This window comes from Xyrauchen texanus, chromosome 16 (assembly GCF_025860055.1).
Source record: "Xyrauchen texanus isolate HMW12.3.18 chromosome 16, RBS_HiC_50CHRs, whole genome shotgun sequence".
NCBI classification, from domain to species: domain Eukaryota; kingdom Metazoa; phylum Chordata; class Actinopteri; order Cypriniformes; family Catostomidae; genus Xyrauchen; species Xyrauchen texanus.
The window spans coordinates 21904257-21923395 of NC_068291.1; the positions used below are offsets into that span (position 1 = coordinate 21904257).

General features: G+C 35.5%; 1 protein-coding gene across 1 annotated transcript in view; it reads right to left on the minus strand.

Annotated features, from left to right (window-relative positions):
• The window catches only part of ldah (lipid droplet associated hydrolase), a 119644-nt gene extending 100583 nt beyond the window's left edge, over positions 1–19061 (minus strand). Inside the window, 4 exon segments of the mRNA XM_052145218.1 lie at positions 3721–3815; positions 3817–3940; positions 18533–18788; positions 18879–19061. Coding sequence (XP_052001178.1) covers positions 3721–3815; positions 3817–3940; positions 18533–18788; positions 18879–19061 — 658 coding nt within the window.
• Between the last annotated feature and the right edge of the window lie 78 nt (positions 19062–19139).

Consider the following 19139-nt stretch of genomic DNA (forward strand, 5'->3'; position numbering starts at 1 on the left):
CCACATACTGTTTCCCTTACAAACAATGGTAACGTAAGTACACAACACTTTAACCCGTACGGTGTATATTTATCATACCAAATTCGCTACATATATTGGTGTGAGAATCTGGGCACTTTAATGGATTACTGTTTATTTGTGCATTGTGGAATGCGTTGAAGTTCATATGCATCAATGAAACTGTTCAGACATGATATATTCATTAGTGTTGACCCAGATGACGATTAGCCAAATCCTCCAGATTTTCCAAATGCGTTGCAAGTCTGTCTTTAGTGGGATACTAGTGGGATAGCATCTAATTCCCTCTCCGATTACTACAGATAATCTATCAGTTTTTCGACATCCCACAATTTTGTAAAAAACTCCATGAAAAGTGAATTTCAACTCCATGGAAGTGATCGATCGAAGTATTACACACAGATCCTCAAAGTCTGCAACGACCCTCGCCAGCATTGCAGACATACTCAACAGCTGATGCTGAATTTCTCCCACCGCACCATGCAAATTGAGTCCCTGGTCTGTGGCCCTGTCAGGGTTATCAGCTTGCGCAAGTAAGGGTCTTTTAATATCTCCAGAGCCCAAGGATTTTGAATTCTTAGGCATATTATCTTCATAAAACAGTTAAGAATCAGGGTGTATCGAATCTCACCAGTTTATGACATAAAAAGAATTAAAAACTAGCAAAGTGCGCATAGCTCGCCATTCACACGTCCGAACCTCGTATGGCGTCACGTGATTCCCGCTCTAGTTTATGCAGTATTAACTGTAAATGTGTTCTTGGCGATTAAGAAAAATTAACGCATTAAACTTTAATTATTCGCATGCGTTAACACTAATTATTCCAGCTCTAAATACTAGTAAAGATTTTTGCCCCAAAAAAGATCCATATATTTGTAAAAATTACCATTTACCACCCTTATTTAGACCCTGTCAGAAACACTCGGTTTTGGTGCTGCTTCTCCTTTAAGACTTGACAGTATACACCCACTGTTATGATTGGCTCTCTGCTCTTGACTGACCTGCTCTCTCTACTTTTCTGCTAAAACAAAAGTGACAAGGTAAAGGCGTATAGGCATTGATATGTTGGTGTGGAAGCGATCAGAGGCAAACGTCTTCCACAATGTGGCATCACAATTTGGATTAAGTAGTCATTTTAGCAGCTTGGCATACAGTATGTTTTTATAGTACAATGACAACTTATATGTCAAAAGATCAATGAAATGTCATGACCCCTTTAAGGGTCAGTAATTTGATGCTAACTTTCCAAATCCATAAATCTAAATAAAAAGATATAAAGAATTCAAATTACAGCAAAAAATTCATACAGACAAAGCTGTAAAAACACCTCTTTGTTTATAATTTTTATTGTGGGGCATAAAAAGTCTCATCAAGAAAAACGTTTCAGTAAAAGGCTGACATTATTGAAAAAAGGAAGAAAAAAAAAAAACTTGACAAGGTTATTACGTCTCTTAACCTGTTGGTACGCAATTCCCCCACACACAGTTGTGACGGCACTCTACTTACATTTAATATATAATTTATTGTCTATAAATGTAATTAATGTTAACAAATTATACATCTTTTCAAAGGTCTAAGGGTTAAACATTGATATTCGATCTCTGTTTCATGATAGCAATGCATCAGAAACAGCAATTAAGTTATTTGTGCCAGCAGTACAAACGAAAATTACCCTTCGTCATCGTTCTTCAACAAACTATGGAATCTGAGCAGCATTCATGTTATAAAACTGTATATTATTTTATATATTAGAGTTTCATAAAAAAAAAACATTTTACAGAGAAAAAAGATTGCAGGAACCTCATTTTTTGTTAGATCATCTATACATTTTAAACATAAATTTCGTTAGTCTTGTGGCTTTGAGAACATTGTATTTCTGGGTTGTCTTGGCACTTTTATTATTGTTTTTTAAATTATAAAAACATGTTCAGCACAAAATATTTCCATTACTATAAACTTCAGCTTCTCTAACTTTAAAATCATTCAATGAAGCCCAAAGTGTCTTCTTTCAAAAGATACTACAACTGTGTCCATACTCCAAACGGTCCAGTAAATACAACCATTTAAGTTCAGGCATATCATTTTCATGGCATCATTTTTGTGCTCAAAAAGGGGGTGCGTATCAACAGGTTAAAATGATCAGATAATTTGACCTTTTTATGACATTTCTCAATGGTTATTAAAAAAAACAATAACATGTTTGATATATACAGTGCTTCAGCCATATTACGATGTTTTGAAAGGAAAAAATTGTGGAATCTAAAAAGCCAAAGTCTAACATGGCCTTTCTGACCAAAATATGTGTGTAATAATCCAAACAGTATTTTAAATGTTTAACATCTGCTCCTCAACTACGCAGCTTTTCCATAAGGTCAATGCGCTAGAATCCCCTGTCAGGGGAAGAGTGGTGGCACATACAGCCATTTTTCCACAGGGGTTTTCCTCTTGATCTAGGGCCAAGTGTAAAAAGGTAGATTCCTGATTCTGCACTGAACATTTCTTCATATCCCCTTCTTCTGAGTAATGTGTAATGTCCAAAGCTTTAGATAGCTGTGATGCAGTCACCTGACTATGGACCAGTCCATGACTTCTACACAAGTTTGACTAGTTCCATTAGCTATGTATATTTATGCCATGGCAACCAAAACGGAACAAAGCTTTGAGTAAGATTATGCATTTCACCTCAAGACAGGTTTATTTGGTGCTTGGTCTTAACTGTAAAGCTGAGGTCATAGACTTTGAAGCTGAGCTAAAACCAAAAGGGCTGAAAGTTAATCTAGGCAGAGCAAAATTTAAGTGCCCACGGCACCTGTCTATAATTCTAGAAACTCTCCCATAAGAAAAGCCTGTTAAACTCATACATATTTAAGTCTGTCACTGATGAAGGGCCTAGAGCTTTATCAGCATCACAAGAGAAAACATGCTACTCCCTTTGCATTTTTACACTATATTAATACATTTGCGATCCATGCTTCTGAATTTGTGGCCAAAAGCATCACTCATATGATTAGACAGTGCCTTTTTCTTTGAAACACTGCTAAAATAGCTGAAAAAATACATTGTCTGCATCATATCCTGTGACTGTCACTAATTATTGATTCTGAAAATCTGAGGGGAAACTAAACCTGGAAGACAATAGTTTCACAAAATAATTTTCTAAATAGGAATAACTAACTCCTGTTTCACTTTATTTGAGTTAAAATATATATATATTTTTTATAATCACCCTTTAAATGCCATTTTTTTACTTCACTTATGAACAGACAAATAGTGAGTAAAACACACACAAATAAAATCATATCAATTTTCATAATTGATTGATTATGAAGTTTTCTTAAATGCATTTAAGCAACATTATGTAAAAACTGCATTGATTATCCTACTCAAATGCATGTGACATCAAATAAACAAGAGTTAGGTCAGAGGTAATCGAAAAGTAATATAAAAATAGACTAGATCACCTGAAATATATAATCCAACAGATTAAGATTCCAATTACAATGTCAGTCATGCAATTTGTAATCAGTATCGGATTGCAAATCAAATGTAATCTATCCAGGACTAGATGTGAGAATGTGTTTTAACATCAAAGAAATTACACAAATCATCATTAACCAAACAGATCAGCATGTACTAACTCACAAGAACTGTACCCTTTTTTTTTTCTTTTTTTTTGCCATGCGTGGACTTAATCTATCCTACCTGGAATGACAAGGATGAGCATTTTGGGAGGTTTTGGTTCTTTGTTGGCAGTGTGCAGGTCTGCTGGTCCATATTTGAGCAGTTCAGTGACTACATCTGAAGTACACATAATCCACAGAGGCATCTTCTCTGTGCCCCTCAGACCCTTTGCTAAAAATCACATCAACAGGATCAGCTCCACACAGTTCTGGGCTTATGTAAGGAAACCAGAAAACAGCCACTGAATATTTGGTGAATAATAAATGGTTGTGCCACTGCCAAATTATAGACAAAATTACATGATAGATACAAGTCAAAATGGCCATTATAAGTAATAAAATCAACATAGTGACCAAGTTGTGTTAGAAAATCAGACAGACCCAACAGATTAGGGGCTCTATTTTCGTGAATGCGGTAGAAGCAGCGCAACGTACAAGGAAACTGCATTTACAATTTGGGGATTCCACCAGCAGATTATATCAATCACTTTTAATACTAGCCATGATTTGTGTGCCAGCAGATCAATATGATTAACAATAATTTGTTTTGTTTTTTTGTATAGTGCCTTTCCTAAGCTAATTTTTCCTAATGGGAAAAATAAACATTAACCAGAGATATTTTTATCAAATATACAATGGCAGCCACAATTTTGGAATAATGTACGAATTTTGCTCTTATTCAAATTGGTACTTTAATTCACCAAAGTGGTATTCAACTGATCACAATGTATAGTCAGGACATTAATAATGTGAAAAATTACGATTACAATTTGAAACAATGTTCAGAACTTTTTAAACTAAAGAGTTCTCATCAAAAAATTATCCATGTGCAGCAATGACATCTTTGCAGATCCTCGGCATTCTTGCTGTCATTTTGTCCAGATATTCAGGTGACATTTCACCCCACACTTCCTGTAGGACTTGCCATAGATGTGGCTGTCTTGTTGGGCACTTCTCACACACCTTACAGTCTAACTGATCCCACAAAAGCTCAATGGGGTTAAGATCCATGTGGCAGGGCAGAGGACGGGGCCGGGTCGTGCTCCTACACACCCGGTCCCGTATTAGGCTAATTATGCCACAATGATTGACTGATGAGTGTCTAGAGAAAGCTGTTTCTTTTTTGTCATTTGTTACCTAATTTTGACCTTAACCCTCTGGGGTCAAAGGACGCGCCGGCGGGTCCTGCTGGATATTTTCGTCATTACATCAGAAACAACTTAAAATATTGGGTATACAGATTGGGTCATTTTTGGGTATACAGATAAGTGTAATACATCATTAGAGACTATGGGTCTACTTGTATTTGTGTACACTCACAATAACATCAAAATCTTGTGCTTTTGTAAAATAAAAAAAATAAAAAGGGTGAGCTTTCAGCAGTCTCTGTGTTCACGAGCATATTTCAGAAACACGTCACAAAAATGAACTGAAACTCTGCAAATACTTATCACACTAACATGAAACATGTCTAAAGAAAGCTTAAGATTTCTACTTTTAAATAAAACAATTCAAATTTAAAACAAATATTCTCCTGCAAAGCAATCTGTTTGAAACAAAGCGCTGTACATTTTTTACAGGTCTATCTAATTATATGTAATGTGATCCCACCCACCAGCAGAACGCGCCTTTCATATGCTAATGTGCTGAGACGATCAATGCAACACTGTCGGGGGTACACACCCCCGACAGTGTTCAAAGGTTTGATGTAAACAATTCATTAATTTTACTACTCGTTTGCAACGATACACAGGCGAGAAAGCTCCAGGATAGTATGGAAGAGTTAACATTTGCAGTAATGATGCTGACAATTCAGCTTTGATCACAAATTTCATTTTACAATATATTTAAATTGATATTCTGAACACTTTTTACAATTTAAAAGAACAGTTTTCTATGTTGTTTCTGTATTTTGGATCAAATAAATGCAGTCTTGGTAAGCAGAAGAGACTTCTTTTAATGGTAGTGTTGGTCTAAAATTAAGTAAAGTCTTTATGTAAAGAAAATATATAGTCTTAAACAATTAACTTAAAACTTGATTTGGATCATTAAATCTCCTCACATTCATTCTCTATCCCTCATTGATAGGCCCAGCGGAGGGGGTCTTTGTATCCTCAGGTGTGAAATACATCCATATTCATGGTAGTTCACGCCTCCTCGCATATTACCTATCAACACTAAAAGTGTCTTTTCAAAAGTTAATTTTGTATGAATGAGTGATCAGGATGGTTTTCACATCATTTTGTAGCAAAAACTCTAGGCTACAAGAGCCAGTTCTCAAAAGTCTTGTGGGCAAATGTTTAGTATGTGTTATATGACCTTATTTCAGTAACTTAAAATTTTAGTTTTTTCAAAAACCATGCATAAACGTTATTTTCTCAAAAATACAAACCTGTACATACATGTTGCTCACATATTATTGTAGCCCAGTTTGAGCTGAATACGGTATTATTAGACTTTAACCATTACTATGTTTTTAAGCAACTGAAAAAAGCACAAATGTCAAGGCATGTCAAAACATCTCCAGGGCCCAAAACACCCTCAGACCCCCCTTTCAACTGTGTTGATATAATGGCAAGTGATTGCTGACTGCTGAAAAATTGGCAATTTAGCATGATTACTCATGGATAAGGTGTTGGAGTGATGGCTGCTGGAAATGGGGCCTGTCTAGATTCTATGAAAAATTACTAGTTTTTTCAAATAGTGATGCTGCTGTTTTTTACATTAGTAATATCCTGACTATACTTTGTGATCATTTGAATGCCACTTTGGGGAATTAAAGTACCAATTTCCTTCCAAAACAGCTAAATCTGTACATTATTCCAAACTTTTGGCTGCCAGTGTACAGCTTGTAGAGAAGAAGCAGATTGACTCAGCTCATTAGCCAAGTTCTCAAACAACGTGCACCTAGACATAGAGCATGATTGCATTAAAATATAAAACTTAAAATGGTGTTCACAGAACTATTGAAACATGAGTGATTTTAACAATAGTGCCACAGAAGCAAAGAATTTAAAATGTAATTCATAATGAGAGACATTTTTCCATTTTGTTCTGAAAGAGAAGAGGACATTAAGCTTTCTATGCAGGAGTGACAAAAAAAATCACCAAAGTCAGTCATCAGAGGTGAGAGGAAATGGGTTCAAACCACATGTAGGCAACTATGATTGTTTTTAACTTACATCTATTCAAGAAGGCAGATCATTTAGCTTGTATACTGTAATCCTTTGGTTTATTATTATTCTCCAGTTCAGGGGCTTGAACCCACAGCCTTTGGCTTAATAGTTGAGTCTATGATGACTAAGCTACTACAAAAATCATTAACCAATCATTTAAAGGACACTGCTGTAGAAATAAGATGTTTATGTGATATGAGCAGCATTTCTGCAATTCAGTTACAATGTTACTAAAATGCATAAACATTTTTAACAATACCTAAAAATTATTTTAACAGGTAGAAAAAGTTGTTTTCTCTAATCAATAGGCTAACTTTCTCATACTGCACATCAAAATATCAATTTAAATAACAATACCAACATTACACATGCTTCTATGCTGATTCTATATAAAACATAAAGCTTTGGCTTAAGTGTCTAGCACCAGTAAAGAGAGTGAAACTGTTTCAGATAAAGCATTTAATACCCTGAACATAATCAGTTAACATTAACTTAATTTAAAAATATTTGAAAGGTAATGTATTATTTAAACATATTTGTCTTTAAACATAAACTTCTTTCAGTTTTATTCCTTATAGACAAATTCATTCAAAAACTTAATTCAGATACACAAAAGGCTTGGGATTTTAATAATAAACTCTAGCTCTGCCAACATCTTGCCAAAACTTGCTGTACACAAAGCGAAGCACGCACCTTCCGGGGCAGTCTAGCAGCTAAAATATATAATATATATAGGCCTATGTATTTGTATAGTCTAGCACTATTATATATTTAAAAAAAAAGATCGTATTATGTAGGACTATCTGCGTTCGCTTGGCGCTCCATTTGATCCATATTATTGTATTTTATTCAATACATTTTTAGGGTGATGATGCCATAAAATATGACGACAGACATTAGAAGCTTCATTCTAAAACATCAATAGAAGTTTTGAATGTAAATATGACATGACATTTGGTACAGTCTAGTATGAACGGTCAGAATGACCGCTATGGCCATTCTAGTAGTTCTAGAATTCCGGTAGTTCTCGTGTTAAATGCAAGTACAAGTCTATTGCTTGATTAGTGTCCTTTGGAAGATCAAAGCGTGTCTCAGCCATGACAGTATTACAAATGTCATAGACAGTAATGTCTTTGTATTGAAGGCCAAGTTTAAAATATATCTCTATAAATTCTTACGCATCCATGCTCCCAGTATCTTTGAGTAAATGAATGATGGCAATGACGCAATCGGAAAAGAGCTATACACACACCGGAAACTGTAACGCGTGCGCACACGGAAGTATCTCGTGCGCACGCGATAGTTTCTCGTGCGCACGCGAAAGTCTCTTAAATGTATTTTTTGCACAGGTCACTTTGGGGTTTCCGTAAACATCACAGCGACAGCTAGAAAAAAAATAAATAAATAAATAAAATTTAGGCTACATAATATTAAATTCCACTCAAATTGATTGATATTATATTTTGTATCTCATTTAGCCTATTCCTACTTAAATTATTAAAGGAATATTCCAGGCGCAATACAAGTTACGCTCAATCGACAGCATTTGTAGCATAAATTAGCATAAAAAAGTATTTTGACTTCCCCCTCCTTTTCTTAAAACACACACACACACACACACACAAACTTATAATGGAAGGCATTGGGGCCAATCCGTAAACATTAAATACTCACTATTTCAGAATTATTGCCACAAGACATAAACAACATATGTTAACATGATTGTGAGTGTGATAAAATTGCTTACTTTTTCTGTGTAAAGTTATGTCCAATTTGATGATGACGCCATGACGATGTAGTCAACAAACCCCAAACACTGGCTACCACACCTGGAGTTCGCTAGTTCGAATCCCAGGGTGTGCTGAGTGATTCCAGCCAGGTCTCCTAAGCAACCATATTGACCAGGTTGCTATGGGGTATAGTCACATGGGGTAACCTCCTCGTGGTTGCTATAATGTGGTTCGGGCGGTGTGGTGAGTTGATCGTGGATGCCGCCTACACACGCGCTGTCTCCGTGGCAACATGCTCAACAAGCCACGTGATAAGATGCTCGGGTTGACAGTCTCTTAGGCAGCTCAAATTCGTCCTCCGCCACCCGGATTGAGGTGAGGCACTACGCGACCACGAGGACTTAAAAGCGCATTGGGAATTGAACAACAAAATAAAACAAACCCCAAAAACTAAAATGACTAGAACAATTTAAACATTTAAAGTCTGAGAACAAACGGAAGCGTACAGCGCCACTTGAGTGCACAATATTCCATTACATTCATTTAGAACTTTTTGAGAGTAGTTAAGCTAAATATGTATACTTTGTAAAGGAAACTAATACGGAAAGAGGAGATGGGAAAGTGTGCTTATATACAGTATGTGCAGCTATATTATCTAGTAGACTATATTTGAATATGTGAACTAATATTTTTCCTCAGTATAGTAGCTTCCATTGAGCAGGTAACATATGAACCATAAACTCACACGCTCACCAGTTTATTAAATTAAATGTATCCCCACTTAATCATTCATTTTGCTCAATGAAATGTATCCCCACTTAACATTAATTTTTGCTCACGTGTGATATAACATTGATTATTGTATTGTTACGGCAGATTGTGCTGTCAAGTCCACTTAGCACATTCAAGCAGTTTGCATCATTGGCCCAACCATGCCGGAAAGTCCCTTCTGCATGTATTAGGTCATCTGTACAGGCTATGTGTGAGTGTGTATGTGTGCGTGCGTGCGTGTGTGTGTGTGTGTGTGTGAGGGAGAGAGAGAGAGTAAGTAAGGGGAAGAATTAGAGAGCACAAATATGCAAGCTTCGATTTGCTTCAGTTTTGGGATTGGTGAACATAAGTAAACAAAGGATAAAACAGAAATAGTGGGATACCCTGTTTTATAACAAAAATTGCATTGTCATGACATTAGACATCAAATTGAATAATGAAATGACAGTTTGCCTTGTACAAAGACAATATTAAAGAGTTTATTATAGAAGAGAATTAAGCAGGCCCTTTCAGTCGTCTATTAAAGGAATAGTTTACCCAAAATGAAAGTCATAATTTCCACCATCATATTGTTTGTATCATATATGCTGTTATATTTACCACAGAACACAGGATATACTGGATGGCAAAAGGTGTGCAAAGATTCTTTAAAATGTTCTCTTTTTATGTTCTACTGCAAAAAATACCAGCTTACGGGATTGAAATGACATGAGAGTGTGCAAATAATTACATGATTTTAATCTTTGTGTGATCTTTTCTTTAAATAATTATGAATTAAATCCCTGGGCCATTCATTCACATGCAAACTAAAAGGCCCATTGGTTTTAAAGTGTAATGGTTCCCACAATAGAGTGTGTATGCTTGTATCAAGTCTCAGGATGTCAGCTGTTGCTCCATCAAGCAGTGTACATTTGTGAACTGACTGCACATCACCACTCGTCTCACTTTGACCTCTCAGCATGAACCTGAACCCCCGAAGCTGATCAACTTCAGCAGATGTCCTAGATCACTGCTCCAATGTAACATGTCTCGCCCTGAGTAGCATTCACAGGGTCATAACGACCACACACACAGCAGTGCGCTAAAGCACCGTTACCTCTGGATATAAAATGGTAACTTTATCTAGTCACATGCTGTGAGCTTTCATAACGACAAATGTATAGTAACAAACTAATTGCCCTCTGTTGCATAAGCATAAACTGTCCCCAAAGTCTTCATTCTCAATTGCACTTTTCTTAATATCAGTTTTAACCATCATGAGTTCCACAGTGATATCTGGACATGGTCCATTTGCATACAGAAATATGTTGAATCTGATTTTCTGCTGTTGCTGTAACGGCCAGTAAAATGTCAGCACTAAATCCAAGCAAAGCACAGAAGTCTCCAACATTGGCTTAGGCAATAATCTCAGTATTCTTTCAACACACAATCACAATATCATGAGTCAATCAGCGAAAGAAAATGAACTGATCAGAACTGGTAAAAATTAATTAAAAGGATAGTTCTCATCATTTACTCACCCTCATGCATCCCAGATGTGTATGACTTTATTTCTTCTGCTGAACACAAAGGAAGATAAAAAAAAAATAAAATGGTCCTTTCATTGCAAGTGAATTGTAGCCAGAACTTTGAAGGTCCATAAAGCACATAAATACAGCATAAAAAGTATTCCATATGAATTCTGTGGTTAAATCAATATCTTCAGAAGTGATATGATAGGTGTGGGTGAGAAACATATCCATATTTGAAGGTGCTCTATGACACTCTATGAGAACGAGCAAAATGATATACAGGTGAAAGTGTACATGTTCCGTGGACACATTTTTGTTTACAGTCTAGATCTTTCACAGAGACCGGTGAGATGTATTTAATTTCATTAAATTCTTTAAGGGAGAAGGAAAATTTTTTGCATACTTTTCCTTGAAAAATTCGCTTACAGCACCTTTGTGTCCTTTTTTACTATAAATCTACACTTTTAGTTTCACATTCTCCCTTAGATTTTCGCGATTCTGATTAGATTCTTCATGCATATCATCACCTACTGGGCAAGGAGGAGAATTTATAGTAAAAAAAGGACTTTTTTGATCTATTTCTCACCCACACCTATCATATCGCTTCTGAAGAATTAGATTTAGCCACTGAAGTCTTATGGGTTACATTTATGCTCCCTTTATGTTATTTTTGGACTTTCAAATTTCTGGCCACCATTCACTTGTATTATATGGACCTACAGAGCTTAAATATTCTTCTAAAAATCTAAAAATTGTGTTTAGCAGAAGAAATAAAGTCTTACACATCTGGGATGGCATGAGGGTGTGTAAATTATGAGAACATTTTTGGGTGAACTTTCCCTTTAACAGCCAAAAAAGGAGAATAGAGTTCTAAACACCACTCAATTTATTTAGATCAAGATGGGTTTGAGGAAATGTTTTTGCAACATGATCACACAGGAAATCAGTGTTTATGTTCTGAATGTTTTTTCATCCAAATTGAAACTCTATGTGCCACCATGTAGCGAATGTTCACGCTCCAAGAATAAAAACTGATGTCACATTCTTTTTGCCAGCATAATTCTAAAGAAGCAAAAGAATGTTGAAATGTTTCGGAAAAAGATACAACGTGCCTTTCACGTTACATCCATTCAAAGTAAAACGTTCTTGCACTTGCGCATTGCTTTGGCCACTGGGAAATTTGGAAAGCATAGCAAATTTTAGCAGACAACACTTTGTGAGATGTTTTCTCATGCTGAAAAGACATGATGGTACAACCACACAACTTACAGAAATCAGGTGCCCTGTACATTTTCACCTAAAAGTGAACCCATATTCAAAAATATAACAATTGCAAAGTTGCAAAAACAATTGCAAAGTTCAAAAACCACAACTGCACATGAAATTAGACTGAGATATTGTCTCATTGCAACGTACTGTAAGCCATAAAAGTATTCTGTGAATATCTGGAAAGTGTACGTCATATCATTCTCACACTAATAAACTGTTCTACTTTGTCAAGAAGATAAGTTTTGTGTTGACTGAAGTTCGTTTTGGGATATTAATGTCTAAAATAATGTCTATTTGTGATAAATGTGACAAAAATGTTTGCAGAGAAAAATGTAGCGTAGTACCTAAATAAATGGTTTCCAATTTAGATATTTTGGCCTGCTTGAGTGTAATGTAACATGTCGGTCTGTGAAATAGCTGAAAATAATGGATGTTACATACTTTTCCAATACAACATTTACAATTTTTCAACAAAGAAAGCCAAACTTAAATTGAAAAATAGGCCTACTTTGGATTGGCTGGCTGTTATGGCAAACACATTTATCTAGCTGATTCTCACAAGCATTCACATAAATTCCTTTGTCAAACAGTCTCAGTGAGGTCTTTGTCTCCTTATATGCATAAATAAATAAATGATCATTTTAATGACTGGATGAATTTTAGGAAATGTTGTAAGGGGTAACATTATACAATAAGGTTCAATTCATTAAGTTAATTCACTAGGTATCAAAAACAGTGAACAATATATTTTTTACAGCATTTAATAATGGTAGTTAATGGTAGTTAATAAAAATGTTAGTGCATGTTTGTTCATAGTGCATTAACCGGTGTTAACATATACATTAACCTAGATTAATAAATGCAGTAAAAGCATCATGTTCATGTTAATTCATATTAACTACTGTTAATATGAATTAAAGTTAATTGTAATGGAACCTTATTGTAAAGTGTTATTGTAAGTATTTCAAAGAGCAGGAAATATGTTTTAGAAACCTGAACATTTTCTAGGAGAAAGATTTTCAAATCACTCATGTCCCCCTTCATTATACAGTATTTGATCTTGCCCACTCCTAAAAACATAGTGTATGCCTTTGGCTAAGGTGTACAGACCATTGCTAATATGAATACTATTCCAAGAATTCCAGGCTTCTGACCTGACATTCTCACATCTCAACTTAATCAATTATAATGCTATTTTACTGGAAACACATGTAACGCCCAACCACTCACAGTCAAACTCATTTTCACCAAGCTGTTTGAAGACAATGGGGAATGCTTAATGCACCTGTGAAAACACAATATCAAAATATTGGTAGAGAGATCTGTGACTGTTGTTGAAAAGTTAGAAAAGAAATTATAATGCTAAATATTTCCTGAAAATAACTTGCTGCATGACAATGTAAATATTTCACATTAATTAATAAAAAGATCTATTACACAGCTGTTACTCTTGGTATTTTCCATTTTTTTTTCTTTAGAGAATTAATCAAAAACTTCACAAAACTCTTTTTTTTCCACTGGAGCTAATGAAGGCACAATGTCACAACTCCACCTGTTTATGAATTATGAATGTACAAAATCCCACCGGCATATCAGATATGCTTAGAAGTGCAGTAAAGATTACTTCAAGAAATCAGCCATGTGGTTTTGTTACTTCATTAACAGAAACTTTGGGAGGGGGTTGCCGGTGGGGGGACTTGCTCTACAACTGTTTTTGATTTCAGACAAATTGAACATGTCATGTCACAGATTTGATATGATTTAGTTAATTTAATGTTTATCTAAAGAGCTTTGGATGTAAAGAGAGTGTGATTTTGGAAATGGCCAAAGCATTGATGTACTGATCTGTACTGCAATGAAAAATTGTTTGAGAATTTTTTTTATGTGTAATTTAGGTTAATTAAATGATTTCAGAATAGAAGGATGAATGCAACGATAGACGAAGGAAGAAAGAAAATACAGAAAAACAGATTTCATTGTAATGACATTGTCTCAACAGTCTATGGACAGCTGTCTGTGGCTACTATGCTGTAAAAAAAAAATTTTTATGTTCGTGCTGCCTTAAAATTTTAAGTTGTGCCAACTTAAGAGGGAAAGTTGTTTAAACAGAACATAAAGATGACATAAATCACTATAACTTGTTAATTGAGCTTAAGGTGGGGCAGTGGTGGCTCAGTGGTTGAGGCTCAGGGTTACTGACCAGAAGGTTGGGGGTTCAAGCCTCAGCACCACCAAGATGCCACTGTTGGGCCCTTGAGCAAGGCCCTTAACTCCAGGTTGCTCTAGGGGGATTGTCCCTGTAATAAATGCACTGTAAGTCGCTTTGGATAAAAGTGTCTGCCAAATGCATAAATGTAAATGTAAGGTATTTTAAAGTAAACTTTACTTTCTTTAACTTCATGCTAATTCAATTAAAACTAAATGTAGAATTTAAATTGCTTGTAGTATCGCATAATATTATTGATAACCATAGAAGTAGTTAGGCTATTTCATTGTCAGAGGTAAAATAAACAACCAGTTGATTGTAAATGGCCGGTTGATGTCTCCTTTCCCAATGTTTGATCTCCCTCTCTCTCTTGACAAGTCCTAAGTTTGTTAAGGTGACATGTATGGCCTTTAACACTTTACACACAAATCAAAGTCATGTTGACGATCATCAAACACATTTTTGAGGTAACATTTTAGTTTGAATTATTGCTATATGAGAAATAACTAAAAGTGTCAATAAACACAACAGCCGGCAGCATAAATAAAATCAGCAAACAGTGACTTTTTTTTTTTTTTTTTAAAGTAACACTGCAATTTTCATCACTTATTCATGCTGTAATGTTTAATGTGTGTGTTCATGTATTTCATGTCTTTTATTTTGAAATTTCTAGTTCCTGTTTCATGTCATGTGGCTCACTAGTCATGTGATTTCATGTTTTATGTTTCATTCACATTTATAGTTAGGGTTTTTTGGATCTCACTTTTGTTTAATAAATTACACTTGGGTTCTTCATTTCATCGTCATTGCCAGTGTCAGCAGCAACGTTACACATGCCACAGTGCAACTGAGCAAATGGCACATGAACCCTGAGTGAATGGTAAATAACATAATTAAAAGCAACTTGTACTATAGATATTTAAATCTGCCTATAATAGTACATTTACAAAATAAGAAAATTTGTTAATTCATTTTATATACTTTATTCCTTAGGTTTATATATATATAATTTCAATAAAAAAATTCACTGGCTTGGAGTGCAGTTAAATTACAGATAGAGACAATAGAGATGTTTTTTAATATTGCTACCAAATCAGGCCCAAAAATCAACACATCCAAAACCAAAATCAATTTTTGATTGAGAGATAACTTTTTAAAATTATGTATTATTTATTGCAAATACAACTTTGACACTATAAATAAAAAAATACAATAATAGAAGGCATTTTCTTTTAATTATTATTATAATATTTTTTTACTTAACTTACTTAAAAAAAAAAAAAAAAGATTTTATCTGTGTCTACCTGTAATGATACTATACTGTACCTGATACGGGGAGCATTGAGCAATTTTATAAAACATTTTGGGTGTAACAATTATCCCTGGTTTCCCCTTTTGAAATCTGAACTGAAACTGAAAGTGAACTACATTGAACTGAACTAATTCAAATCAAATTGAAAAGACCCAAATAATATGTAATTGCCTTATTATCTAAGACTATGCATTTTGATCGAAAGGCATTGTTAAGTTTCAAGGCAGCCTCTGAATTTCTGACGCACAAGAAAACATTTTCAAATTTCCGACTGCACACTTCAGTGCCACACAGATTCACTCTGTTGTCATAAGTGTGCCATAGCTGTAATATGTTGCTCAGTCAGTGGCCAGCTGTTGTTTTATGCTCGAGCTTTGTCGTAAATCATCATAAGATTTAGAGTGAGACTTTGAAACCTGCTGCAGTGATTTACATGGATGACAGACCTAACAGGTTGAGGTACATCATCTGTGCTCTCAAGGGGGGACTTCTGTCCATTAGAATCATTGCGAATCACTATGCAACACACACACAATGTTTGGCCAAACTGGTTAGAAACAGATGCATCTGAAGTCTTCAAGTGCCCTGTGTGGTTAAAAGTCCATATTAGTGTCTGGCTCCTGTGGGGCCCTCAGTGCTGCACAGCGTGTGTTAGTGTGTGTGCATGTGTGTATTTGTGAGAAGGATGTGATTTACACATGCAGAGGTCAAAAGGAAGAGGGGTTGCCTGGTGTTCAGTAAAGCACCTGGCCTGTCATATCTGATCACATCAGTTTCTCAGTGTTCCCCTTGCAACTCAGAGGCATTTATCCAACAAGTTCCTCAGCACAACAAGTTCTAAATCCTGCCTATACATCTGAGGAGAAAACATTTCCCATCCAACCATCTGTGCCTTTATTCTAAAAAGAATAGGTTTAACTTTAGCCTATGTCATGTTAAACATCTTTTGTACATCACAGACATTGTTTTCAGAATATGTAACACTGGATAAATTGACATTCATGACTTTTCATACATGCAAATACACTACAGAGCTTTGCATGTTACTCAGCAGTGTTGAGTAATTTAGTTAAAATAAGTAATTCATTATAATCATTAGCCTATTAACCAGCTATTAAATAATAATAACAAATTAAATAATAATAATAAGAACAATATAATGAATAATATAATGTCTGAATATTAAAAGTAACCAAACTTTAAATTATTTGCCATTTGAATCACTGCTTTCCACACTCTCATCTATAATAGGTTGCAATCAGACCATTTTCAGCCTTCAGGGTACTTGTTGTATATTCATTCACCCAGATTTCATTAGACATTTCAAATAGAAACCATTGGCAACACTCATTGTCTGGCATGGCCGGCCCAGCATCAGGTCTCTATTATGGGGGTGCTGGGGCAAACTGGTTGAGGGTCACCTTCTGCTGCCATTAATTATACACACAGCTGTAAGATGACTGTCACCACTGCCAGCATGCACTTTCAAACTTTTGGATATGTCTGAAGAGTGTTATGTAATGAAAATATATTCTGTGCACAACATCCAAAAAGTTGAGGACATATATGTGTTTTTCAGCTCTGCACAGCTTCTCATTTTCTCATACTCTTTTTTTCACTATAAATCTTGACATCAGCAGTCTCCTCGTTGATCATGATTTCAAGCTCGATTAAACTTCCATGCACCATCTAGCTCTCTGTGCATGCGTCAGTCACTGTAATGTGTAATTTAGTTTAAAAAAAATTGTGCCCAGAGACTACAATGGCAAGATATACAGTAATAAATTAGTTACATTTTGTTCTGTTATCACTAAAAACCATTTGGATCGCTTCAGAAGACATGAATTAAACCACAGGAGTCTTGTGGATTACTTTATGCTGCATTTATATGCACACCATTTACTTTCATTGTATGGACCTACAGGGTTGAGATATTCTGTTAAAAATCTTTGTTGTGTTCAGCAGAACAAAAACAGTCATACACATCTTGGATGGCTTGAGGTTAAGTAAATGATAAGAGAATTTTAATTTTTTAGGTGAACTATACCTTTAAGTTCAAGTTAAATATACTGTACAAGTATATGACTCTGTACATCAATAATGACTATTGCAATGTAAGCATCATAAGAAAGTATGTAAATACATTGAGAAATTAAACTATCATGTTATTAAACCGGAAGCATTCACAAAACATTTTACATATCAATGCAATGAAATGTAGACACAGTCAGAGGTCACACAAATAAACTCAAAGACACATATATTTTGATTCACCACACAAGATTTGGATTATCAAAAGCTGTTTAAAAAAAATTATATTAAATTCGGTCAAAAATTAATTAGAGTTACAAATTTATGAACGGTTATTCTTCATGTCAAAAATGAGATGGGAAATTTGTAAAGTGATCATTTACTGAATTTTAAAATCTGTATTTTAAAAGTTCCCTCAAACAACTCAAATGATTTAATAGGAAAATACAAATCAGAGGTTATAAAATAGGCAAGAGAGATGTCTGTGTCATTATTATGTTGAATTTCAACTCTTAAGTGCTCTTTAAAACTTTGAAAATTACAAAATTACAAAATTCAGGGCTAGACTAATTATTACTATAAATTATTGCCTGAAAAACTCACTAAGGCCATCTGTCTCTCTAAAAAAAGACAACAGACTGGTTCGCTTTCGGTTACGGTTCATGCTTTTGGGGAATTTGTTCTCCAATGACCTAATTAAAGCCCTTGTATTATAATGCCAATCCTATGAATGCTGGTGGTATTTCAACCCCGCCCCTTTAGGAGTTGGCCTATTGAAGCAGGCGCTCACTCACCATTTCTTCAGAATTTTCTTCCTTCAAGACCGACATTGTCTCATCTTGACTATGACTCCGACAACATCTCCTCTTGAAAAGCCCTCTCTTCGCCGTCGACAAACACCCTTCAGCAGCCGGGACTTCCCAGCTGAAGCAACAGGACGATTCATCACCTGAATCTCTGTACCTGTAGCGAAAGACTCACCCACCCCCTGCAGTGTTCCGGCGAAGATTTTCTCCTCTCGGCGGCAGGCCAGAACGGCTCTGCTCTCCATAGCATGGTGGTGCTTCAGGTCTTCCTGGCCAAGCTACTTAAAGATATAGATGAGCAAGGCCCGAGCCCTGAATTATTTAAGGAGCTCTGCACTGCCACAGACTTGGCACTGTGAGCTACAAACATCACTGCATAGGCCATCAGATGAGTAATCGATGTGTAATCTGGTGGTTTTGGACCAGCATGTCTGGTTAATGCTCACAGAGATATGTGATGCGGAAAAACCCTCAACACTCAGGTGTTGCCTCATGGCCTCTTCGGTAACGCTGTGTAAGGCTTCTCTGAGTGCTTCATCACAGAAGTTCATTGTGAGTAGTGTACAAATAAAAAAAGAAAAGAGAAAAGTGCATGTTGCAGCTGCATGAGATGCACATAAATTCAAAGA